This window comes from Triturus cristatus, chromosome 8, assembly GCF_964204655.1.
Source record: "Triturus cristatus chromosome 8, aTriCri1.1, whole genome shotgun sequence".
NCBI classification, from domain to species: Eukaryota; Metazoa; Chordata; class Amphibia; order Caudata; family Salamandridae; genus Triturus; species Triturus cristatus.
The window spans coordinates 1469094546-1469121262 of record NC_140591.1 but is presented as its reverse complement, the minus strand read 5'-3'; the positions used below and the strand labels follow the sequence as shown (position 1 = coordinate 1469121262).

The following is a 26717-nucleotide window of genomic DNA, read 5'->3' as shown; positions in this document are numbered from 1 at the left end:
AAAAACACCTCACTTGGACTATAATATCTAAGGTTGAGCCAGCTCCTCGTGGAGGAGATTTAGAACAAAAACTGAGCCGCCGGGAAGCACTACTCATTGTGAAATTTAATACGGCCATAGATGGCCTGAACGATTTGTCTGAAATCTGCAAACTGTAAGGATAGACATTAACATATTTTAGAATCCTTCTCTATGTGTTACATAACACCTTGTCTGTTATTTTAAAACATTTTTGCCCTAATGTTAAATAGAGTCTTATTCTCAAATTATGACATTACACAGAATGATCCAATCACAGTAACTCACCCGTCCTTGCGAGGATGATTGTTAGATCAGAATTTTAAGATATCATAACCGAGGCGTTTTCTTTATTCATCACCATTAGTCACACACTTCAATGCCTTAAGGAAATTGCATGCAGAACTCATTAAAGCTGCACATTGCGGTGTATTTCAAATATCCATGGTCTATGCGGAACTTTTTGATGTCCATTAATAAACTTGGGCAACTTCGTGTAAAATATTGACAGAATCTTTTTTCCGCTACACTAATCTCAGTAGTGATGCTGAAGTGCTTACACGGATCACAATTGGTATCTGACTGTACTAATGAGCACCAAACTGGCCCTTGTCATTCAATGCCATCATTAACAAAGTTGTGCTCTTGTAGTCGAAAAAAACACATGCACGAGCTTCATCCACCATGAGGTAGTGCAAACATCCACTCATCCATCCTTTCACACTTCCACTCATCCATCTATTCACTAATTCTTCCATCCATCCATCTGGGCCTCTACGGTCGATATAAGGAGCACTCTGTGTGCTCCGCTCCATAATGTTTTTTCAAAGTGAAACCGAATGCAGTAGTAAACATGTGTTACTACCAGGAGAGCATCCCCCTGCATCCTTCTACAGCCTGTCCTTCTCCTACAGCCTGCCTCTCTGTGATAATCAACAAATTGTTGCCACCCACTCTCTCCTTGTCCTCATTGGCCTGCCCCACCCCCAGCCATTGCAGTGCATAGAGTTTTGTAGCTCCTCTCAGGGCCACTGTCCATGTGTCCCCAAGGCAACCGGATCCATGCCATTCCAATTTAGCACTCCCTCTCATGTGATGTCAGTGCTGTAGCTTGTGCCTGTAGGTCAAATAAAACCTCACTGTGCTGGCCCTTGCGCGGTAGGACTTCTGCAAAATTCACCCAAAAGATTCAGCACACTGCCTAAGAGCAGTAATTTCTTTTCAGCTGCTCTGTGTGTTTTTTCCCCTGTTCTTGCCTCTTCTCCCAGGGTGGCAGGGCAAGGCTCCTTTTGACCATGAGCACCAGTCGCCCCTGCTTCCAAGGACATGCAGAGGTCAGGCCTAAGGGAAGCATTTGCAGAGATGGGACCTGACACATGAAGAGCTTCTGAAGACCGGCTTGACCAACTTCTATGTCAGCTTTGAATTCAAGAAAAGACAATAGCCCCCATAGAACATACGCCAGCCCTTGTGGTTGCATCACCACTCTTGTGCGCAGCTCTGAGGATGCTGGTGGGCCTTCTGATAGTGGAACTTGCTGCACTTAATCGGAATACTTTGCAACACCTTGTTTTAGAGATAGCTACTCTTTGCAAGAAAACGCCCCAAACAAATACAAAGCTATAACCCTCCCAACAGTGCCACAAAAGACTATCCTAAGATCAAGAGAATGTAGTTTACTCTGCATTTATCTGCTTTGGTCTAAATATTCAAAGAGCGGGCTCCATGATTCTACACTATGGCTGCTGCTGTAGTCATGAGTTGTCCCTGCTCCACCAAGAATAGCCCTACTGTGGGTTATAATTGGGGATATCATATGAGCTAAGTGGTAAGTCCACTTGCCTGATTGCTTTGTCGGTGTGTTTGCTCGACTTTAAATCATGGAATGGATGGTTCCTCTAAACACAGTCAGTGGTTGAAGGTTTGTCTGAAAAAAAATTCTGCTGTTTGGTGATTTTTAGACTATGTGATTGGTTCCTGGGGTACAGGGTAAGTTGCTAACTTGGCGTGTTTGCTGAACCTTAAAGCGTGGAATGGATGGTTCCTCTACCCACAGCAAAGTCAGTAATTGATGGCTTGTCTGAAAAATCATATTTTCAACTGTTAGGTGATTTTTAGAATTTGTGGTTGGTTCCTGGGAGTTAAGAATAATTTGTGTCAGAATAATGTGCCTTGTGTCTTCCGTGTCTTTCTGTTGTGTGGGCAAGAGGGTAAGAAGTATACGACTCGTCGCCCTCTCCCATACCAAGAAGAGCTCATTTTTTCTTAACGGGGTGTGCTCTAAGTAAACTGCCATACATGTGTGCATGAGGGTGCTTCTTCTGCATCGCTTTCTGCTGTTGGATTATGGTGAAATGTCTAGATCTGGCATTTCTGGATTTTTGGTACTAGGTGGCACTTTTTAAAGACATGTTCTCCTGGTGGGTGATGATAATACACGCCTCATCTTAAACGAGTGCAGCTCATTCAGGCTGAGTGGTTTCATTGCCCTGCATCTCATGGGTGAAGCAAAACGTAGTTCTTGTATGCATTTACTTACTTATTTAATAGGCGGTTTTGTGGAACACTGTGCTTTCTTTTTCAGTCACTACCGCAAGCGGTAAGTGTGACAGAAACTGTGGGTGGGGCTACTGGGATGAGTTTGGGTCAAGTCGCTGATGGTGAGTTTAGTTCAGTATTCTTCATGAGAATCCATGGCTACAAGAATTTCAGTCGAAAACGAGCCAGACGAGTCCTGTTTTCAGGGTCCTGCAGAAGCGCCCGTAATTGAGCTCTGCCCTCAGGCTTTGGCTCCTTCATTCACAGTCTAGGGCACTATAGTTGCCAGGTCATGTATTCGTGTTTGACCAGAATAAACACTCTTTGGGTAGGTAGGTGTGTAAATGCATGATGCATAGTCTGGTTAGGCATGACATATGGTGCGCGTCCTTGAAGGTCTCTTAGACGTTTGCCCCAAAAGACCTTGTGGAAGACGCTGACTTTTAAAAAATATATCCAAATGTTTACTTGGAGCCATTTTAGCACTTTGTAGGTTGTCTTTATGTGGTTGTCATCAAATCCATCAAAGGTTTTGTTCGGAGATGTGGAAAATGTTTTGAAGAAGAGTTTCAGGATGATGCCCTTGACCACCGTGTTGACTTGAGACAAGGAGTGCTCCATCGAAAGGGACTCTTTGGTTTCTCCCTTTCAAATGCAAAGGCGGTGTTGTACCTAAGCTGGAAGAGTATTCAGAGAGTGGATCCTTGTTTTTGATTCCAGTCAGGGTCGTAGTTTTATTCAGTTCAAACATAGTGAAATGCTCCTTCATCCAGTAGGATGTATGCCTGGCCAGAAACTTGCATTGGCCTGAACCAGTTTATTGAGAACCCTAGAATATGTTGTATTGCATTAGTCCAGCTATTGAGGGAGCAGATCTCTCAGTATCTTTGTGCAGTGTTTCCACTGCATTAACAACAAGGTCTTCCTGAGCAGTTTTTATGCCATCACTGTGTTGACATTGGGGTGAAGGATTGATTACAATCAAAGACAATTCTCATGCTTGGTGTGTCTCACAGAGGGTGGGTTCACCTGGATGGCAATGGCTTCTTGAACAAGGAGTACTAGGCCCTGGGAGGTATCCTGCATCTAACAGTAGATCTATACAAAGCACAGCGACAGACTGATTGTCTGCCTCTTTTCAGAGGTGCACAGAGGCCCCATCGAGATTCTGATGCCCCACCAAGATTAAGATTAGTTTATAGCCAAGGTCAAAATTTTAATCACCATAATAATCCCCATTTGTAAAGCGTGAACAATCACCCGTAAGGGTCTCTAGGCGCTGGGGGCCATCGGGAAGATTAAGCAAGCTATTGCCCAGAGTCACATGGTGCTGGGCTAATCTGCCGCCGGCGCTGGTGATCGAACCGTGATCCCCAGATTCCGGAGTCAGCCGCCCTGGCGCCACACCTCTTCCCTATGTGTTTCAATGAGTGAAAACGAATGAGGCCAAAGGCATGTATGCTCCTGCAGTCCCCTATTTGTCTACATAGGAGACCCCATTGGGATTTGATGGTTTACACCAATGAGGACTTGCATGGTTAGGTATCTGTGGGAAAGGATTAAGGCCTCGGGATCTTTGCATGTTGCCTTGTTGATGCTGGATACGGATGACTTTATCCTGACTGATTGCCTGAGAGACCGAGGGGAAGGTGCTGATCCATTCGAACACTCTTCCAGAATCAGCATCTATCTGTGTACCTGAGTAGGTACTACTTTGTGACCTGCTGCATTGTTCGCAGCAAAGTTCCCAAAGGAAATGAGGCGCTGGTTGGTTTTTGTTCAAGAAAATAAGGCAGCCTAAAGCTGCAAGCTTTTACCAGTGGTGGCTGGCATCTACAGGGAGGGGGTGCAAAAAATGAAATTTAAAAAACTTACCTGAAGACCAACATGACATCCTCTGCACCGGACATCCTCTTCCTTCAGAAGCCGGGCCACCCGGAAACTCCCTTGACCAATCCTGGTGCTGCTGTCCTGTAGCTTGAGAGCAGCACCCTAATTGGAGGGAGCGGCCTCTCTCTGTGCTCCACAGCGCTCTAGAGGCCTGCACTTGCTCTCACCCAGCTGTCTTTAGACAGCTGGGTTAGAGATGTTTAAAGTGTGCATGTGTGGCTTGCCAAAAAGACATGCGCACTTTAAAAAGTGCATTGACAGCCCTCCCTGCTGATGTCACTCAGCAGGCCCCCCGCGTGGCGCTCTGTTAGGGATGGGGGATGAAAAATAAAAGGATAATTAATTACAATTTTTTTCATCTACAGGCTTTGGGGCTAATCTAAGTGATGCAACACTCCTCCGCTCTGACGGAGGAGCCGCCCGTGGCTGTTACCCATAGAAATGTGTGTTAAGTAATAAAGCACCATAAAGCAACATTAAAGTCAGAAAAGCAAACTGAAACAAGCATTGGCATAGCCAATAGGTCTCGCCTTTGGGACCTTATAAGTGTTTAGCCATGCAACAGTTGCATAACTAAATACTTAAAAGGTCCCAAAGCGAGACCTATTGGCTATGCCAAGCGGCCGTGCGGCCGCGAAAGTGAAAGTGATCTCGATCGCAATCACGATCAAACATCAAAGCGGCCTTGAAAGTGAAAGTAATCGCGGTAAAGCGTGGCGCGCGTGCCCGCGCACATGCACTGTAGTTCTAGGCTGGCCTGGTAGCACTTTTTGGAGCCCTCTCAATAAGTCTCGCCAGACCAGCGCATGCGCTGGGTCAGGCGAGACCTAAAAACAGAATACGCAAAATTACACACAATGAACTACAGTTAGGCTGTATGTAGTACTAACAATTGCCACTAGATGCCTCTCTTGCACCAAAAATTAAACAAGAAAAAATTACTAGCAAACTATTCTGCTTCACAGAGGCCGAGATATAAGGGTAAGAGTCATTTTCCTCCAAGGCTGGTGCATGCTAATGCTTTTCATATTGCTCAGGTGGCTGGATAACGGCTAACACTACCTAACAGCTGGAGAGGCTTCTACAGTCCATGCCACAGTTCAAGAGTATAAGCTGGCGCACTGGGAATCAGCCATATCAGCCTCTTAAGTGCTTAGACCAAAAATTGCCGGCAAAACCAGTCCCATAAAACAAAAAGTCCTAACCTACACTAGCTCTGTACAACTGCTGTGCAGTGTTGGTAGGGTCCTTTTTTAGGTCTCGCTGAGTCAGCGCACATGCGCTGCTTGGAGAGACTTTAGTAAGGGCTTTATAAAATGCTACCGCCGGCTACAGCTTGCAGTGCATGTGCGCGGGCGTGCGCTTCAGCAGAGGCGCCATATGGCGTGATTACTGCTGCGCGCGCACCACTCGCGCTCATGCACTGCAAGCTGTGGCCGGCGGTAGCGTTTTTAGCTTGCTAATCGCGGCACCGGTGCTTTACTTTTAATGTTAAAAGTAAAGCGCCGCTGCCGCGATTAGAAAGAAGACTAGCATTGGCATAGCCAATAGGTCTCGCCTTTGGGACCTTATAAGTGTTTAGCCATGCAACAGTTGCATAACTAAATACTTATAAGGTCCCAAAAGCGAGACCTACTGGCTATGCCAATGCTTGTTGCATCAAGAGTTTGAGGTAGCAGGGACTAGTATACACTCTGCCAGATAGGGGTTGCTCCTGTAGCCACAAACAGTGCACAAGTGACAGGCCATCGATACCTGCACGATCACCCTGAATCCTGCCCCACTGACAGAGGCTCAGAGTCCCCCACATGGTGGGGAGGGCTGACTGTAAATGCACAAACTCTGAGAAGCCTTGAAGGTGCACCCTAAAAGTTTGCGGAGACTCCTGCAGAGAGCCACGTAGCCTTGGTGTGAAGGGCCATTCTTGTTACTATATTGACCTCTTTCCAGCACGTGCCCTAATGCAGAGTTACCGCTTGTAATTTAGAATTTGTGGGCTAAATGGGCGCGTGGCTTAGTCTGTGCCAGGTACTGGCAGTCAGGGTGGACATAAGGTTGCCACCTTGCTGGTTTTTTACTGGCATGGCCTTTATTTTGATGTCCCGGCCATGATAAAAAAAAAAACCTCTCTCAATACGTACCTTAAACAGTAAACTTAAGAAGAGAACACTTTAATATGTGTTGTAGAGCTGCCTTAATGACCTCTGACTGATAATTGAAGTAAATAAATGAAGAAAGAAAGAACATTTTAAAAATGAGTACAGACCATTTATATTAAGTAATACTTCACAATCATGTCCAGGCCTTTGAGGAATGTCAAAACGTGAAAATGGCTCTGGTGTGGGGGTTTGAGGCAGTTAGGATGAGCAGGGGGCTTGGATTTGCCGGGACAGCCCGTTTTTCACCATCCATCTGGGGAGATTTCAGCACATGTAACTAATTTCTCTTATTTAATAGAGCATCGACTGAACACAGTTCCAGTGCACAGTTCGTTAGCTGTCCCTAACAAGAAAGCCATTTAGTTAAAACAAATGATATTGATTGCAAAAGTTGTGTTTAATTTCCTTTAATGCTTATGTGCCTAGGTAACTTAACAGCTCGTTAAGTTAGTAAATCTTTGCCCCTCGGCCTTTGAAAAATCGTAGTCCTGCTTCTATGTTTGAGGAATGATACGGTTTTTGGTTTTAAGAGCCGGTTGAGTCCCCATTTCATTACCCCCAGGTCCCTCCGTCCTCGTCCCATTCCTAACAAGTGGAGATTACTATCTCCGCGACAGAAAAAAAGAACAGGAGCATGCTGGGATACCTAACCCACTCCCTCCCGCTGGGAGTACATAAGTGGTACCAGCCCAGCATGCAGCCTGTTCTTTTTTTCTGTCTTCCGACAGAATGGGACGTCTTGCTACCTTACCTGTGGGTTTCTTCAATGGATGTCTCGTTGGGCTGCTGGGCTGTCCTCGACGTCCTGTTCCGCGTCTCCTGGCCTGCTGGGCTTGCTGGGAGTCGCGTTGATTGGCGCCCGGCCCTTTGCGGCTGGGGCGCCGGACCTCCGGATTTCTTCCGGGTTACAGCGCGCGTCTTCCTACGGCTTGGCTAGGCTGGAAGACGCGCTGATGTGGCTGTTATGGGGGTCCAGGGGCTGCGCTGGGCGGTGCTCCTGGTCTCCCTGCCTGGCCTGTTGGTGTGCTGCTCGCCTTCTTTCCTCCCTGTTGCCCCTGCTGTTCCTGATATTGGTGCAGGGGCGGACCTTGATGGGGGTCAGCGTCTGACCGGTTGCTGCAGCACTCTTCCTCGCCCGGCGTTGGTGTCTTGGAGGGCGCCTGGGCTGGATCTTGGAGGCAGGGAGCTTTTGTTGTGCTCTTCCTGCCCCTGTGGTGAGTACTGCATAGCGGTTCCGCTTTTCTTCACTACATGTTCCTCTGGCTCTGTGGTCTGTGCTTTGCCTGCTCGGTCTGGCTGTGCGCAGTGGGCTGCTTCTGGGGTCTTAGCTGGGGGACCTGCTTGGCTGCTTCGGTGATATGCTCGCCTTGCTTGCTGCTGGCGCTTTCTACTCTGGGACCTGGCATCCTCTGGTCTCTCCGTCTGCTGGTTGATTCCTGTTGAGGATTGTCCGTGCTGGCTTGTGGCGCTCCCTGTTCTTGCTTGCTGGGTTGGGGGCGTTGCGTGGCTTTCTGCGCTGTGTGTCTGCCTTGCTTCCCGGTGCTGCAGGGGGGGGGCTTCCTCCTCTGGTTGTGGGTTCCCTGTCCTCCTTGTTTTCCGCTTGCTCGGCGCTTGTTGCTGGATGGCGTCTGGGCGGGGGGTTGGGGGACGGTCTCTGTTTGGTGGTGTTGGCCTGTCCCCCTGGTGGGTGCCGCATTTCTTTCTTCCCTGTGCTGCGCTCTTCTGCTGTGCTGGCCTGCGGCCTTGGCTCCCTGTTTTCCGCTACTGGGGGTGTGCCGGGGCTGGCGGGTGCTGTGGCCGTCCGCCCATTCCCCTGTGCACGCTTCTGCTCTCCTGGGCTTTTTCGTTTTTGGATGGGGTTCGGCCTGGTTCGTTCCTCTGGCCTGTGGGCTTCCGGCCTTCCTGCCCTGCGTGCTTCTGTTCCCCCTGGTTGGTGCCTGGTTGGATGTCTGCCTTGGTTGCCTGTTGCCCGGCTTCTTCTGCCTACTGCCTGTCCGCCCTGTTGGTTCCTGCCTGTTCTTGTGGATTTGGGCCTGGTGCGTGCCTGTCTGGGTGCCTGCCTGCGGCTCCTGGTGCTTGGCGCTTCTTGCGTCCTTCCGGGGGTGTTGGTGTGGCCCGTGCTCGGGGTGCCTTGTTTCTTTCTGCCCCCCTGTGCCTGGCCGGTGCTCTGCGCTTCGCTGTGTGGGGTTTCCTGGCCTGTGGCCTTTCCTCCCTGCTGGCGCCTGGTCATGTCTTGGTGTTGCGGCTGGGTGCGCCGGTGCCCTTGCGTTCGCTCCTCTCCTGCCCTCCGGTGTGCCCTCCTGCCTGGGTTGGTGGGCTCCTTCCCCGGCGGGTTCCCTGTAGGGGAGGTTCGTGCTGGTTGTGGGTCGGGGAGGTGGGCCTGCGGCCCCCCGATATTCCCCCGTCTGTGGCTCCTCTGCTCTTGTGCTTGGCCCCTGCTTGTGTTTGGCTGGGTTGCTTCTTGCGCCCTGCGTCGGGGTCCTTGGTGCTTCCGGACTCCCTGTTTCTTGGGTTCCCGGGGGGGGGGGGCTGTTGTGCCCTCCCTCTGTCCCGGTAGGTCTTGGCCTTGGTTGGCTGTTGGCTCCGGGGCTGTCCTGGTGGGCTTTCTGCTGGTGTTGCTGCTTGCCTCTTACCTCTTGCCTGGTGCTGTGTTGTGTTGCGCTGGGTTGGCTGGTGGGGTTTGGTTTCCTGTTGTGGTTTCCTTTTCCCCTCATGTCTCTTCTTTGTGGCTTGGGGTCGTTTGCCTCTCGCTGCCACTCCTTTTTCCTCCTGTGGTGGCTGGGTGTTGTGGCTTCAGCCTGGGTGGATCCTTGGTTTCTTGGGTGCGCTGCTTCTGTGCCCCTCCCTGTCTGTGGGTTCGGGCTGCCCTGTGCCCTTCTTTCCTGCTTGTCGGTGCCGCTCCCGGTGTCCTCCTCGCCGTGCCTTCTCTTGGGCTTGGCCGGTGGATTTGTTGGTGGGGCTGCCAGTTGTGGTCTGGTGTCGGCCTCCCCTGGTGTGTGGGCCGCGTTGCTGCGTCCCCGCTCCCCTTTTTCGGCCTTGTGCTGGTGGTTGGCTTTGCCTGGGCCCTGAGGCGGTGGTTTTCCCCTTGTGGGCCTGTCCTTGGGCTTGTGCGTTTCCCGCTCCCGTGCGGCCTGCTTTCGGCCTGTGGTGTCTCTGGCCGTTGCTCTTGCTGGCTCTGCGTGATTTGTTCTTCCCTTTTTGGGTATGTTCTCCCGCTCCCCCCGGGGGTTGTGAGCCTTTGGTTTCTCCGGGCTCCTCTCCTTTGGTTTGGGGGTGCCTGGGGTGTTCCGGGGTGCTGCTGGGGCTGCCGCTCTGCCTCTGTAGCGTTTGCTCCCTTACGGTCCTTGTTTTTGGCCTACCTTTGCAGGGTCCCTGCCTGGGTCCCTGCCTGGGTTCTTCCCTGGCCGCTCGTTCTCTGGTGCTTTTGGGCCTCTTTTTTGGCCTCTTGCTGGCCGGTGGTTCTGGCCCTGTTGGTCTGGGTGCCGGGTTGGTCCTGTGTCCTTTCCTGTGCTTCTCCTTTGCGCCTGGCTGGTGAGCTGTGGCCTTTGTGTTGGTTGATGACTGTGGCTTGCCGGTCTCCCTCTCTGTTCCCCGGCTGGTTCTCCTCTCTTGGTGGCTTGGCTTGCTTTGGTGCCAGTCCCTGGGCCCCTTCTTGGTTGGGGTTTTGGTTGGGGTTTTTGGGGTTGGGTCGGTTGGCCCTTTGCCTCTCCTTTCGGGTTCTGATGCTCCGTATTGGGGTCCTCCGGGCTGGCTGGCTTGTACGTTGTCCGGTTGGCTTCTTGGGTCTTTTGGGCTGCCTGCGTTGTTGGGCTGTTGGCCTCCTTGTTAGTCCTTCCTGTTTTGCCCTTCTTGGGGTTCGCCTTGGGTGGTTCCTTGGTGTCCTCCTGACCTGTGGGTCGGCTCTTGGTTGGTGGGGGTTCCTCCTTTCCGGTTCTGGGGTTTGTTTCCCCGGTTCTGTGTTCGGCCCTTGGTTGTTCTCTCTTGGCTGTTCGCTGGCCGTGTGTGGAGTCTGCTTTGGGTGGCGCTTGTTGCTCTCCCTGGCCTTGCTTGGGTGGGTTCCTGGGTTCGTGTCCCTGTCCCTGTGTTTCCTGTTTTTGGTTGCCTCGGTCGTGGTCTCTGGCTGGTTCCTGTGCCCGGGTTTTCTTCTCCCGGTGTGGCGGCCTTGGCTGCGGCCATCCGGTGTCTCTGCTGAGGTTGGCGGCTTGTCTTTCCTACCTTTTGGCCTGGGCCTTCTGTGGGTTTTCTGTGCCTCCGGTTCCTTTTTGCTGCGGTTGTCGGCTGTTGGTCGGTGGGAGGGGGGGGGGGGCCTTGTCTGGATTCCTTGGCCCCTTTCTTCCTGGTTGTTGCTCTGGGTCAGTGCCTGTTTTCTTGTCTGGTTCCTTCCTCTTCGGTCTTTGCGGCTCTGCGGGTAGCTTCCCCTGGTGTGTTGGGGTTGGTCCTGTGGTTGGTCCCGTTCGGTGTTTCTCTGAGTTTGGCGTGCCTCTTCGTTCTCTTCTTCCTTCCCATCGCCTCTTGGTGTGGTATTTTGTGGGTTGGTCCGGCTGTGGGTCGCCTTCTTCCCTGCTCTGGGGGGTTCGCTCTCTGTCTTGCCCTGCTGTGTTCCTTCCTGGGCCTTTGGCCTGTCTCCCTGTGCAGCCTGCTCTCGTGCGCTCTTGAGCGTTGGGCCGGGATGTGCTGTTTTGTCCCTGTTGGGGCGGCTGCTTGGTGGTGCCTGGGGCTGTGGGCTTCTCCCTTGGTGGTTTTTCTCCCGGGTTGTTTGCCCTTCCTGGCTGGGTTGCTCCATTGGGGCACTTTAACTTCTCCGGGGCTCCCTTTCCCTGGTGGTTCGGGGGGGTGGTTTCTCTTTCTGCCCCTCTGGGGGTTCCCTTGGGACTTGCTTCTGGGTGCGGGGCCTCCTTCGGGCTTGCCTGGGGGGTCTTGTGTTCGTTTGCGGTCCTTTCTTGCTCATCCCCTGCTTGTTTTGGGGGTCTCGGCTCTGTCGGCTTGGTTGGGGGCGTGGCTGGTTGTGTGCTCCTGCCTGCGTTTTCTTGTGGGCTCCCTTCTGCGTCTGGTGGGTGCCGTTTTTCTCGGTCTGGTGCCCCTGGCTTTGGTGGGGTTCCGGAAGGCCGGGTTCTCTGCTTTGGTATTCTCCACTTGCTAGGAATGGGACGAGGACGGAGGGACCTGGGGGTAATGTCCTATTACTTACTGGTAATCTTCATTACTCCTGGTCCCGTAGTCCTCGTCCCATTCCTTACTTCCCTCCCTCCCTCCCTGGCGGCCGGCCTTCCGGTTGTTGGCTTAGTATTTTCAGGCTGCATGCTGGGCTGGTACCACTTATGTACTCCCAGCGGGAGGGAGTGGGGTAGGTATCCCAGCATGCTCCTGTTCTTTTTTTTCTGTCGTGGAGATAGTAATCTCCACTTGTTAGGAATGGGACGAGGACTACGGGACCAGGAGTAAGGAAGATTACCGGCAAGTAATAGGACATTAACAACTACAGGACCATAGAGAGGGTGGGGCCACTGAGAGGGTGCGTGGCTTCAGCAGTCTTCCCCTTCCCCCCTACAATATACACTGATAAATACTTTTGAAGAAGCTTCCCGTGTCCTGGCGTGGATTCAAAAGCTGTAAGGGAGTTTATAGTGTTGCAGAACCTCCGCCAATGAGCTGGAAACCTACTGTATGTAGCGCACCTTCTTTTCAACGTGTGATCTCGGTGCTTCACCATTGACTAGAGAAGGGAGCCGATACAATTGCGTGGCACAGCGTATGGCCATGCAAGTTGGTAGAACTGTTCAACTCCAGGTCTTAATAGCCCAAAAATCACTCCCTAGTCGTCAATTTAGGTCCATTGAACTCCAGGCCACATACCCCTAAAGGCAGGGCAGTGCCTAGTTATCGGTTTTACAGTATTCTTTGCCTCTTAAGCGTGGACTCGTCCTTTTCCACCATCTAAAACATAATTGGCGATATCTAAAATACATACTCTGATCTGAATAATGGATTTTTGAGAACGTATCTTGTTCTCCTCTTAACGGTGTCAGCGCATACATCCACACGGTGGCGCCAAAGGCTTTGAAATCAGCTCGTTACCTTTTCTACTGTTCAGCTTTTGCGATTTACCCAAGGACAGGCAGGAAAGTTGCCATATGTCATTGGTTCTTCCCTGCGAACGAATCTGTTCCTGGTGACAGATAATACGCTCGGAGCAGAAGTCGTAAAATCCCTTACTTACAATTTTCAATGTTATTCCACTTTTTTGGAATTGTAAATGCTTGTAGGTTTATAAATGTGGGAGTAAATTACTTCAGTGACAAAACCGTGCACGGTAGTAGTTGAGTGAGATCCATGGCAGGAGAGATGTTTATGATTTCGAATTTTCTGTCATGAGCAAAACGAAAAGCAGATAATTTAAATGAATTTATAGAACTCACAGTCTGGGCACCTGGAGTGAAAGAGATGGCTCTGTGATGAGACATTGTGGGAAACAAACTGGATTAAATGCATTGCACAGAAGTGAACCTCATCCTGGCTTGTTTTTACTGGCATTAAACGTGCCCAAATGGGACACAGCTAAAAACTGGCTGATTCGCCATGTAGGATGAATACAGTTGAATGCTTAGGTTTATTGGGTATATAGTGCTCACTGCAGAAGTAATTTGCTTCCAGGCACTTGAAAGATTGCCAGACGCTTCAGCCATGTGCACAGTGCTTGTCTACGGTCCTGCCAAATTACAACATTTACATTGACAAGCATGTTTTAGCCTATAGAAAGGTGTCCCGAGATTGTGGATAATTTGATTTCCCCACTGCATTGTCGATGACCTTGCCTTGTTGAAATGTCCTTCACATGGTTGTGTTTTTCTTTATTGCTTCTTTGAGGCCTGGGGGTTGTGGTTACATAGCTCTCTCTTGGTGTGTTAATGGCTGATGTTACACAGCATCCTCTTTGGTGAGGTCATGATGGTTGGAATGGTGTGGTATGTCATTAGAGTGTGTCTTGGACCTTTGGTATCATTCGTTGTGCACTCTTTGTTTAGTGTTTTGTGCTGTGATTGTTCTTCAAAGAGGTGGGTTTTTAGTTTCCTCTCGGGGAACACAAGGGTTAGTGCTTTGCAAATTTCCATGGGTAAAATATTGTCGACCCGGGGAAGTATTGTTGAAAATAGCCTGTTTTTTCATTTGAGTCTTTTTGGGGGTGACTTGTGGTTCGTTTTCCCTGATCAAGACGTGGAGTTGGGATAAGAGACTGGTGCCTTTCTTCTTGCCTTGGTTGTGCACCCACTAAAACCTTCGAGGCATTTGTATGTGTGACAAAGAGTCTTGAATGTGATGTTTTTCCCCCAGAGGAAGCTTCTTAGTTCTCTTTATAGTTCTAATATGCAGTGGCTTGGTGGATATTGTTTTTATTGTCTTTTTTTGGGGGGTGTGGGGGTTACAAGTGCACGGCGTTTCCGGACACAAGACGCGAGTTGACTGGCGCACCTCCTGTTATTCAGGAGCAGTGAATGGGAATGATCTTTTTAGGAGTTTCCTCTGGAAGGATATTGTTTTTACTACCACCCCAAATTAGGAGTTAAGGCGGAGGACTGTGTTGTATTTTAATGTGTATGTTTCTTTAAGTATTGCACAGTGTTGGCAGTGGCTTGCGCTGTGTTATGTTTTGCATGTGTTCCAAGTTCCAGCATGGAACGAGGGACGGATCTGGCCAGTGGTGGTGTCAGTTGTAAGTCACCCTGCAGCTGGATGGATGTACTGCCGTGCTGTCATCAATAAAGAAGATTAACTTATATTAACGTGTACTTGGATGTAATAGACTGCTTGCCACATAATTCCTACGTTTTTTTCGTTTAGTGTTGATGAGGGCTGTGTGTGCGGAGAAGGTGTTGGGTGGCCGAAGCAGGGTCATTTTTTGGACACCTAGGGTGTTCCTAGGATCAGAGCTTCAGGAGGGAGATTGATACATCTCTGATTCGGTCTCTCCCCAGAGACACATAGTATATTTTTGTGTCATCAGTGTAGGGGTATGTTTGGAGGTGGTGTATTAGAAATGCATAAAGCATTTGATATAAAAAAAAATGAATATATAGCGGGAAGGAGAACGTTTTGTGATACTTCAGAAGTGACTTTGCTGTTTCATTGTGACCCCGACTTTTTATTTTGTGTTTACTGCATAGGTGTTCTATAAACATGTTATCATGTAATATTTGTTGTGCTGTTTTATGGTTGCTGTGGTCAGCCGAATAAAGATTTAGATGATGATGACTTGGCTGGGCGAGGATACAAGGGCGAGTTCTCTTTCTGGCTGCATTCGCTCTGAAATGATTTGAATGCCATGGATGCTGCTCTGAGACCCCAGGCACCGATTGCAGGGCATTGCAAATGAGTTTCTGATCTGCCATGTCGAATGCGGCTGACACGTCTAGGAGAACTGTCAGCTTGTTGATTATTTCACCCATAGTGGTGGTAAGGTCTCTGTGCCTTTTGAGGCTCAAGCCTTACTCATGTTTAGCTTGGATTTCAACTTTAAATGTATTAGTTTTCATATTCTTTTACTTGCAGCTATTATCCTTTGTTTTTCCCAGGGCTGATCATCATTGGTGGTAAGGTCCGGCCTGTGCGCGCGTCCCATTGGCTAAGAATCATTGTCATTTAATAAAGCTAGGTTGCCCGTCCATCAGTAGGGTTTCACCCACCTCCAGAGCTGTCTGTGATCTTTCATAAAAGCTGAGAACACTCTGTCCTTCAGTGCTGTCTTTAGTCCTACCCCCTGGTGAGTATTGTGTCACGGTGCAACAGGTGACAATGCATGGGATCAGCACATGACATTGACCTAGAATACCTTTACCACTTTTTATGGATTTGTTGTTGAAGGTAGGAGCACAAAGATCAGAAAAGACCACAGCATCTTTCTCCCACATTCCCAGACCCTCGGGGACCTTCTCACACGCCTTGGTGGTGGCACCGGTGCTGGATTGAAGAGTATTCCTTGCCATGCGCTGCGTGCCCCAAACGTCATGAGTGGAAATATACTAGTGGGTTGATTGCGGACAGGATGGGAGGGTTTTCCCACACCAGAGAATCTATCAGCCATGAAGTCGGGTTTAAAAGGGACTTCAAGCGTATTTTTCTCCTCTGCTCAAACTCACGCTTTGCAAGCAGCTGCTCTAGGACGCTTTGTCGTAAATAAAGTATTACGCACTCAGAATTTCTTTATCAATATGATCATGCATAAAGCAAGAGGCTGAGTCTGTGGTATCAGGTTCAAAAGGGCTTTATTCCAATAACTCGAGTTATAGGGAGAATAGTTCCATCACCACAAGGGATCAGGAAGGGTCTAATTCTCAGAGTATTCTCAGAATATTCTCAAACTTTATTCACAGAGTACAGTATATATACATTTGATATTATACGTAAGAAGGAGTGCTTCAGGCGGAGCAAGAGAGAATGAGATAAGAGCATGTGGGCGTGTAAGTAGGCGTGAAGGTGGGCGTCCACTTGATGATAATAGTTAAGTGTCATAGGTGGGTGGATGCCTGGAGGGGGTTGCGTGATCAGCTGGAACTTTGCCTTACTTGTGCTCAACTCGAGCATGACGTGTAACTGACGTGTGAAAGGGTTGCTGTGCAACCGGGGAGTCTGTAGTCTAGAAGTGAGGCCTTCAGTGTCAGGGCGACCAGCACATCTTGTATTATCTGGTATCTAAAGTCTGGAGCAGGGACTGATTTGTGACATAGGTTGCCCATCACCAAGAGCCAATGTGGCATCTATTTCTTCATTTACTGCTAAAGTCTTACATGGGGGCTATGGGCTTTTCACTGACGTGAGCTTTGCAATCGCATGAAAAGAGACAGGAAGGCTAGGCTTTCTCCTTTGCAGACGGGTCATGTTTATCCCTCCTTCTCCAGGCAGGAATGTGGTTTCGGTAGGAGTAAGCAGATAACCGTGCTCAATACTGTCTCGGACAGGGCCCCTTTGGCTGAGGCCCAAGTGTGCAAGGCCAAGGATACGCAGCTACAGCTTTCAGAGCGTTCTGAGGCCTGAAACCTCTTTTCGGCTCTGACTGAGCCACAATAATGGAAATGCGGGAAAACATGATGCAAAACGTGTAGGCCTCAGAGCAGATTTGTCGTTTCTCTCATGGGAGACTGGATGATGACAGGCCACGTTTATAGCATAAGCATCATGATAGACAGGCCATGGAGGGAGAATGCATGTCATACATGCATGTGCATAAAAATCCGTTGGGAGGGGCACATGGGGGACACATAGGCCTCATAATTTTTATTTCCACAGCTTGGCAGGTGGAGCGAAGGAGTGTTTCCTACTCAGGCGCTGAACCGCCATGATTGGTGTTCTCTAAATCTCTTTTAAGGGTTCAGACAATTGTATGTTCTCTCTTAGAGGGATCATTAAGAATCCTGGTGGAAGTTCTCGTTGATCGAGCAGGAAATAATGGATCCAGTCACAGCATTTGTGTTAATTGCAACTTGGACAGTGTATGACCAGCTAAAACGTGAAATTCAACTGGTTGGATATAAATACTATCTGAAGCCAGTTAACGCTGCATATGACATTGCTGCCGTCACCTCTTATCTTCTCTACAGTATTTCATCAGATGTCCAAGTGCTCATACAAATGAAACTAGTTTTCAGTAGAAACCATCTGTAGATGGTTAATTAGAGCTTCTACCAGGTGCTAACTGTGTTTAATGTCAGTGGATCACCAGACACTGGGTTTTGTTTATCACCAAGTTCAGAGTGTGCGGTCCACGCAGGGAGGATCTCCGACTGCGCTTTTAGCAACAGCGACCATGAATGGGCTTCGCGAGTCTGCCGTGCTGAGCAGCTCTGCAGCTTCTTTTGGTTTTTCGACTCCTGTTACCTCATTGTACTATTAAATCCATGTATTTTCTCAGTTGCTGAATTTCTTTCCTTTCTCCTGCATAGACATGGAAATTATATTTTTGACACATCTAACCATGTGTTATAGAAAATATAATCTACCATTCCTGCCTGATTGTCGTGTGAGCACAGTGGTCCTGATTCCTGTCCTTAAAATTTGCTTTTCCCTTGTGACTGAAGACTCAAGCTGCTGCACCCCTGGCCTGACTTCTCCTGTAATCCTGTTTCCTATTGTGTTTGCTTCGGGAGCGCTGATGTACCAAATACAAACTTGTGTTAAAGGTTTTGTCCACCCTTGAATTGTGGTTTTCCCCACCACCCTGAGCAAATTATTCCTTGAAAGTGTAGCTGTTTTTTTAATTTCTCCCTGTTTTAGTGTGAATTTCACCACTCCGTTGCCATTTTTTTTGTCAAAATGGCCTCAATAAAGTTGTTTTGCACTGTTCAAGAGTGTTTTGCATTCGTTGCCAGTCTCTCAGAAAACAGCTCATAACGCTGATGTTTCTTGTACCATGTCATTCTCTTTAGATGGCGTCTCGGAAACATAAGAACCTACAACCCTGAGCAGATCATGCTAAACGCTGCCGTCCGCCGGACCAGTCATGAAGTCAATATCATGAAGGAAAAACTAATCTTTTCAGGTACATCCGGTCAATGGAAAGTGGGGCGGGCATCTGTCCAGTGAAAGTGACAACCGTACATATTTTTGAGCTAAACCATAAGTGTTCATAGTTCTGTATCTGATGTTATTGAAATGTTATGATGACAGAATTCTACTGTTGGTCTGCCTGGACAAGCAGCCACTTAAGACCTGGCTGTTCACCCTAAAATCTTTCCTTCCGACCGCAATCTTTATCGCAGTGACAAGATGCCGCCTGTATAGAGCGCTTCTCAAAACTAAAAAAATCTTTGAGTGTACGAAGGAGGATTTCATGGTTTTTGGGTTCAGAGGACACGTATACATCTAATAGAATGGGAAGGTAGTTTTCCTTATTGGTGAACAATCTTAGAGTCTCATCTGATAGATTCACCCGATTTCAGTGTTTTGGCCCATGAGGAATCCTCATAAACAATAAACTCTGCCTTTTGCAAAGATTTTCTTGTCATGTTGTACTAAGGATAACATTTCCGAGGAAGTTTGGGTCCTCTGACAGTTTTTTGAGTAGACGATTGACATGTTTAAGGTTTGAGGTGTCGGGAACAATGCCATGATCAAGAGATCATTTTGTGGGTTCTTTCAGTTTGATATGAGTATATAACTTTTTCCAAGCTAGGCCAAGAGGAATTGTGTCAGCCTCACAGCTGCAGGGATTTGAGATGTTAACAATTTTTCTGAGTGAATCCTCTGATAATTAATTGAAATGGATCCTTTAGGTTTTAAATGTGCTGAATTTTCCTAGCGGGTGCGTCTAATTTCTGTCTTACGGAATTAATTTTATTATGCAAGAAGTGAGCAAATTTTGGGGATTTCTATCCTGATCCCTCAGTTGAGGCTCAGCTTAGTACTTTACTCTTACAAAATTTGAAATCACTTTCTAGCTTGGTTTTTTTTTTTGCCATATTGAACTGGTTACTAAAATACTTTGCTTTGGCTGTTAGGATCTTTTTCTTATTTGCTGTTCTTTTTGATTGTAATATATCCCTGCTTAACGCAAAAGGAAGTTTTGCCCACCTTCTTTCAGTACCTTGGTGGACACTTCTTTTACAACCTTCTTTTCATTGTTAAAGGGGCTTCTTGGTCAAGTAAATTTCAAAAAGGGGGTGTAAGATAGGATCACCAAGTATATCTGTCTCCCTGTTTTTGGAAGATACCAGCCACATTAGGATTCTGTCACCTACAGTAAAACACTGTAATTTAAGTTTTGCAGGATATTGTGCCCAAGTCGTGTTTTCATCGTTTGGTTAGCATCTGTGACATGCTTATATATAGAAAGGTAAAAAGCGACACAAGTTGCTATTGCCAGTGAACAATTATTAGGTCATTAGCAGTGAACACGTCTAGTTTGGCTACAACCAGTTAAAAAAAAAAAAAACTTTTATTGAGAGTGGGGTTGCTTCTCTTGAGGTCGTGTGAGGCCATGTCTTTTTGATTATCCCAGGACAGAATAAGGTCACCAAAGGCACCATCCTCGTAAGTCTATAAGGTAGCGTCTTGGTCACTTGTTCTCGTCCTTCAATGGAAACTCCTATATCACTGCAACAAGTTGTTTGCTGGGCCTAAAAGGGTGAGTATACCTACTATGGTGCTAACAGGAGCATTTCCTTCCTTTACGCTACCGAATCTCACCGCTTAGATTACCTAATTAAATTTACTTTAACCCCTTCTGTGCCACGCCCTTTCCCCCTCCTGTGCCGGGCGTTACATTAGTGGGTGGGGTTCATGACGAGATAGTCTCGTCATGGGCACAGCGCGACCGTGCTCCATGACGAGACTATCTCGTCATGGGCACAGAAGGGGTTAACAACGCTTTCAGTATAGGAGGTACTTATTGATACCTCATTACCATTCACTTTTGGGCTCCTTTATTTTCGAGTTAGAGTGAGCATATACATGGTATTCTATAGCACAAACCTAGCCAAAAGGCAGCGAGCACCTTATAGAGTGAAAGACAAGCATAAGGGCAAGGAGCGATAGGAGTATAGTACAGCTTGATGGTGTCCTGACTGTGGATGTGTCGAGGACCACCTGAGATGGTGAGCATGTCCGCAAGATAAGCCAGGTGCTGGTCTTGTTGGCTTTGTGAATGATACAGCTGGATAGTGCAGGCTGGACAGGACTAGAACAACAACAGGTCCCACTTATACACACCAGTGTTGTTGTGCATTCACAATGTGTGTCGGTGCAATAGATTTTGTGAGAATGTTAGAGGGTGACTGCGTACCATACAGTTCTCTGTTGGCTCAAAAGATTTGTCCAAAAATATTACATAAAATGGATGTTAACAGCTTCTATGCCCATGACGAGATAGTCTCGTCATGGAGCGCGGTTGCGCTGTGCCCATGACGAGACTATCTCGTCATGGACCCCGCCTGCTAATGAAAGGCCCGGCACAGGAGGGGGAAAGGGCGGGGCACTCTAGGGGTTAATAGACATTGTTTTTCCAGAAACTGTACAGGTATTTCAATACTGCGAATCACGAAACATGTTTTGGCATTAGTTTATGATTCAGCGCAAACTCTTCTTTGACACCACTACGCACTCTCACTAGGGCACATAGTGCTTGAATACAAATTAATCATGGTACCCCTGCCTTTAAAAAAGAAGCTGCAGGCTGGGCTCTTAGTAGGTCTGAAACACGTCAGCCAGAAAAATGAATAAAGGAGGTATTAAAAACCCATAGTGTTCAACAAGTTTTTATTAGAATATTTTAGTAGCATTCCCCTGTGGGTTCAATACAGGCATATTTCAAATCTAAAAAGAAAAATAAAGGAAATGAGGGAGAGAATACGTAATTCAAGTTGTAAGCTAGTTGTCAAAACCTTTGGCTACTACATCTGCCTCTCTCCTCAGCTTACCTTAACATCCACCCTCCCACCCCATGCCCACCATAGATACCCCCCACCTTCCTCCTCTTGCCCATCACCTCCCTCAGTGATGAGACAGTACACATTAAAATTAGATCTGGCAGTCGCCATCCTATATCACTTGGTGGAGGTCTTTACGTCTCTGCCATCAACTGAGTCCTTCCTTTCCACTCTTTCTTACCTGGGGGAACAGACCTAGCGCCCTCCACAACAGGGGCAGCATCCTTGTAGGAGGTTGTATGACATTACCACGCACTACTTTACCACAACGCAGATTATCAGACGCATACCACTACCTCGCATTTAAATTCACTCACATCTGTCATACCTTTGCCAGGCAATCCACTACCACGCACACTTTTACCACACTTACATGAAAATCCAGTCATAGTCTGACACTGCCACCTACTGTTCAAAAAATTATTAAATAATCTTAAAACAATATTGTAAACGAAATTATATATTTTAAAAAAATTACATTTGTTGATTACAGGTTTACTTTTTGGGGGGAGACCCCACCAACCCCCCCTTTTTTATTTACCCTTAAAATGTATATAAAGTAAATACAGCATAGTCACCAATTCAAATATATATGCGGTGTAAAGATTTGCTTGGTAAAGACTAGTGTGGTAAAAGTAATTCCGATGTAAAAAAATGCGTTGTACTTGCATTTCGTGGTAAAAACCTTGTGGTAAAGGCTGTTCCCCATACAGGATGGGGAGTAGTCCCACTGATGTAGAACTCCACCTCAGTGGGGGAAGGTTCCAGCATACTTACAAAGAAGAGCCTTGAATGAATTGCAGGTATAATTGTATACCTGGAAAAACATGGATGCCCTTCCTTCTGTGCCCTGTGTGTTAACTTATTTCTTCACAATACACCAGAAGAATCCCGCACACCGCTAACGTGCTCCACCATCATCAGAAAGTCCCAAGAGCGGTCTTAATGCTGTGTGTGAAGTTACAAATTCAATTACATTTCAAAAACTTGTGTATTTGCCATCTCATGCAGTCTGGTTGTGTTGGAGTTGTAGCACTTGTTTGCTTTCTTTGAACTGATTGTACTAATGCGTTTGACTGCAGTTATTTGAGCTAGTTAAGTCCAAGCCTTCAAACATTGTGCCCCAGTGAGAGGGAGTGAGGTGGCAGCCCTAGTTGGAAAATGACTCAATAAATGTATCTTCTGTTGATGCAACATGCCTTACACTTGGTTGTCACCTTTTGCAGAAATAAGCAATGGCATGGATAACACGGAGGAGCTGTATTCTGAAAATGGGTATGATGGCTACTCCAACGAAGCCGTCACTCCAATAGACCACCCGAACACCAACGTATGCAGGACATAGGACAACACCTACTGAAGCAATAGCGAAAGAACAATCTTCCTTTTTATACTAAAACTGGAAAAAAGACTCCTGCTGTTGAGACGAGAGTATGCTACAGTACTACTGAAATGTACAAGCACTTGTTTATTGCGATTTTTGTTTTGTTATCCTTAAGCTGGGACAAGTAGAGCCCTTTTCCGGACTATGCTGGTGTAAATATTTACTAGTCAGCCTCTCCGTTTCCTCTTGTGTATTTGCAGTTGTCTGTGTTTGCGTGAGTAGGTCATGACTTACGCAAGCACTTTAGTGCGTTGAATCGGCTGAGCTGAAGATGTATTATGACCTGACTATGAACATCCCGCATTTCCCTGCAGGTGGCGACAAACAGTGAACTCCTGCAGCCTTTTTCCAAAGCCCACCTGGAGCATCTGGACATTAATTTACTTTGTCATCAATATGTACATACATATGGCCTCATTCAGATATTCTTATGTTAAATGTGGAGCTGAAAGAAAACAAGGTTTATGGATGCAAAAAGATCATTCACCTGGTTCAAAATAAACTAAATATGGGAAATATATATTGCTCACATTAAAATGGGAAAAGGTGACTTGTGTGCATAACACTTTTTAGTGATGTATGGCAAGTGAGATATTTTCGAAATTGCAAGGAAATGTAATTCCTGTGAATTTCTGATTTGAGCGAATCCTAAAATAAATTCATGATGTATTGAAAATGCATGCCTGTTTAGGCATTATGGTCCACAAATGCCATTTCTTGGTACTTTTGACACATAAAAGGCCTTCTGTCTCGTTGAATGGTGTAATGTTAGCCGAACTCCTCGACTGCATTCTAGGACTGTAATCCACTGTTACTCTTGATGTCTCATCTGCATGTAACATAATTATGCTTTTTTATTTGATGTGTAGCAATGCCCTGAACCCAAACATCACAAGGAGTGTGTTATTCTACTGAACTATTATGATTGTTTAGGCATTAAGAAATATGAAAAACACAAAAGTCAAAATACATGACTGGTAATTTCTATGTTGTATTAATGCCCATCTCAAAGTTTTAGTGACATTTACAAGCCACTCAGGCTTTGATCTTATGCTTCATGATGTCACTGGAACCCTTAGAGAGAAATATAATATTCATACAAGCACTGTTTTAATTTGCATAGAATCTGGTGGGTGGGGTATCAAGAGCTAGTTATTAGGGATGGGGCAAGAGGGAAGACGTCTGCATTCATCTGTGCATGGACCACACTGCAAGGCAGTCTTAATTCATCTCCAGGTAACTTGCAGCACAATTTAAAGCCTGAAAGATCCATGCTGGGAGCCGGCTACGTTGCCCTGTTTGTGGAAATGTGCCTTTTAGCTCACCCTTTGACTAGCCTGCCTTGCTGAAAATTGTGACTGATGACTTGAACGGCAACATGCCCCATTGGATCAAAACAATCCCTAAATTAATAAAATCAACGAAAGAGTGTGCCTTGAGTCTGTTGATAAAGCACAACTGTAGAATCCAAATATGTTTCTTAATAAAGCCCTCACTCACCAACCTGGTTGGTGACATGCTTCATCATCGGGCCCCACCGGCATGAGGAATCCCTGACGCGGTCACTGCTTTCGAGTCTCCTGTCTCCATGACAGCGAGGACTCTCACAGTATTCCTCTTTCCAATTGGCCATCAGCGCTACTACGATGCCTCCAGTAGACTGATTGGCAGTTAGTATACATGTCATCACGTTCTCCGTGAACATGCCCCCACTGCCTCGCCTCTCGAGCGCGAGGATTATTCCACTTCCTCATAAACACGCCGGTTTCCCCTTCATTCACCATCGGGGTCCGGTTTCTGATGGATCGTTTAGGTGCCAAGCGGGTGCCTAGCTGAGCGGGCGTGAGTTCCACGACCAGGGATTTAAGATAAGTACCGGGGTTTCTTTCTCTGCTATTCTAGGTTTGACTTACTCCTCTCCCTTTTTCTTTATTTCCTATCCCTAGGGTGTGCCATTGTAGCTTCCACCCCCCCCCCCCCCCCCCCCTCCCGAGACCCATGGTGTAGAGATTGACTACACCGCAAGTGAGATATTATTCATCTATCGTTTATCTAGTGCCCAACAACACTGTGTCCTAAGACTATTGCGCATAGTGTTCAACCACATAGGTTTTTTCTTAATGTTAATGACCGTCCTGGGCTTTCCATATCCTTTAATGATAGGCAGCTATTTGCTTGTGTTTAGAGATCGAATTTTTTCATGTAATATGCACTTTCTGTCCTTACAGTAGCACAGATGGCCAGCGTTACCAATTAAGTGCACCACGCAGAGGACAAGTATCTGTACGTCCAACGATGACAAACCCATATGACTATGTCTAATCTTTACATGTTTGTCTCTTTTCTCGTTTGTCTGTGTATGTTTTCTCTTACCGGTTCCTCTCCAATGCGGGAGACACCATATTGTTATAAATGTTATATCTATTTTTTCACACTTATAACCTCAGGTTAGGGTGGGCCTTAGCATGCCCATACCGCCGAGGTTCTCACATCCTTCTTTGGTCCTGACGAATACCTGTTTAAACATAACACTTAGGCAGAAACATGTTGACCACATCATAAGGGACTTGGCTGAACAATCTATTCAGCTTTCACGTCCTATACTCTGTTTTTATATATGTCTGTTTGGCTTTTATTTAAGTTTATTTTTTGACACAAACAAGACATTTTTAACAATCACTTTCACTACTCACCACCCACACACTACCAGCTCCGCAGTAATTCTGGCATCGAAGCACACCGGGGTGGCATTCGGCCTCTCCCGGTTGGGGCCCGATGAAGCATGTCACCAACCAGGTTGGTGAGTGAGGGCTTTATTAAGAAACCTATTTGGATTCTACAGTTGTGCTCTATCGACAGACTCAAGGCACACTCTTTCGTTGATTTGATTATATTTACCTGGGGGACTGAGAGTGGCCCTTACTTTGCATTCTTCCCTCACTCTCTTTTTGTTTTCAGCATTCCCTAAATTAGCCTACACCTTCAGATGATACTAAATATGTACACAGGAAAAAGCCACATATTTTAATGCAAGTGCCTCAATGTATCCTAAAGAGATTTATTTGCTTGTGCCACACCAAATGTTGAAATATAGTTTTTTGTTTGTTCTAAATCAAAGTGTTGCTGTAAAAAGAGAAGATAAAGTTTGACTGGAGATTGATCCTTGCTAGTATGCCTACATACATACATGTGTGCCCCACTCTGTGCACTGCTATGGAGTTCATCTGTAATTTGAGACTTCCCAATGAAAAATCCTCAAGCGTTGTTCTTAATTGCCGTCTCCCTCCATCTTGTTTTCCCCCGCCTCCAGAGTAAACAAACCTAACACACAGATCCTCAGTGAGAGTTTCTGCTAAATCTCGGTTTGCCGGTAACAGGCGTGTCCATCTTGACACACCTGTTACCGGCAAGCCCTTTTGAGCTTTACAGTCAAAATTGCACTTTCTGGTTTTCATCCGGATATATTTTGCTAGTGAAGAGCAGTCACAATATGTCTGAGGAAAAGTCCTTGAACTGAGTGACAAATGTGTGAAAATCAGTGAGCAAACACTAAGTTACCAGTAATTACCGGGCTCGCACTTTAACTGTACATTTTCAAGATATTCGTATGCTTTTATTTTTTCGCCAGTCAGCTAGACTACAATTTTGAGAATCAGTGCAACTTGTCTCCTTCATGACCAGAAGACTTACTTTTGCAGTCCGTTTTGCGACTCAGTACCTGGTCTATTATGTCAGGCAGGTCCTTGACAGTATGTTGTGCTCAATATGTTCAAGTTCGCGCCAAAGGTCTTGGTGTGGAGAGAGACTTTCGAAGGAAAACGTTAAACCTGCACAAAGCGCATCTTTAATGGACAGTTGAGAATATTTGGATCATGCCAACGTTTTTTTAGTATTAGAAAGGTGTTTTGGCCCCGAAAAGGTTGTGTGCGCTTTGGACTGCTGCTGACAAAGAACAACATTGTTTTGCTGTTTTTTTAAGACTTCTCTTGTTATTTTATACTCAGTTGGTGCAACATAACTTGCAACTAAAAACAAATAAAAACTTGTTAAAATCCTTTTGTGAAAATGAAGTATTTGAAAATAATATTCTGTGCTCCATATTAATCTATTAATTCATTCATCAACTGTCCACATACTGAACAACTCCCTATTTTCTCCCAACAAGAGCAATAAAGAAATAAGATGTTGTTGCCAAGCATAAGAATTGCTTTGCTGCTGTTGTGTCTCTCTTAGGTTGCTACTTAAAAGTCGTTGTTTCGCTATGCAGAGCTTTAGCTCCCTGGACCTTGGGCTGACATAAATTGTAATATAGTTAGA

The 26717-nt window shown here is 46.8% G+C and overlaps 1 protein-coding gene across 2 annotated transcripts in view; it reads left to right on the top strand.

Moving 5' to 3' along the window:
• Positions 1 to 26455, top strand: part of GDPD5 (glycerophosphodiester phosphodiesterase domain containing 5) — a 795759-nt gene extending 769304 nt beyond the window's left edge. For both annotated transcript variants that reach the window (XM_085623289.1, XM_085623290.1), the window contains exons 15-16: positions 18020 to 18132; positions 22243 to 26455. In XM_085623289.1, the coding sequence (XP_085479415.1) occupies positions 18020 to 18132; positions 22243 to 22361 (232 nt within the window). In that variant the 3' untranslated portion in view covers positions 22362 to 26455. The remainder of the gene's footprint in view (positions 1 to 18019; positions 18133 to 22242) is intronic.
• The last annotated feature ends 262 nt before the right edge of the window (positions 26456 to 26717 follow it).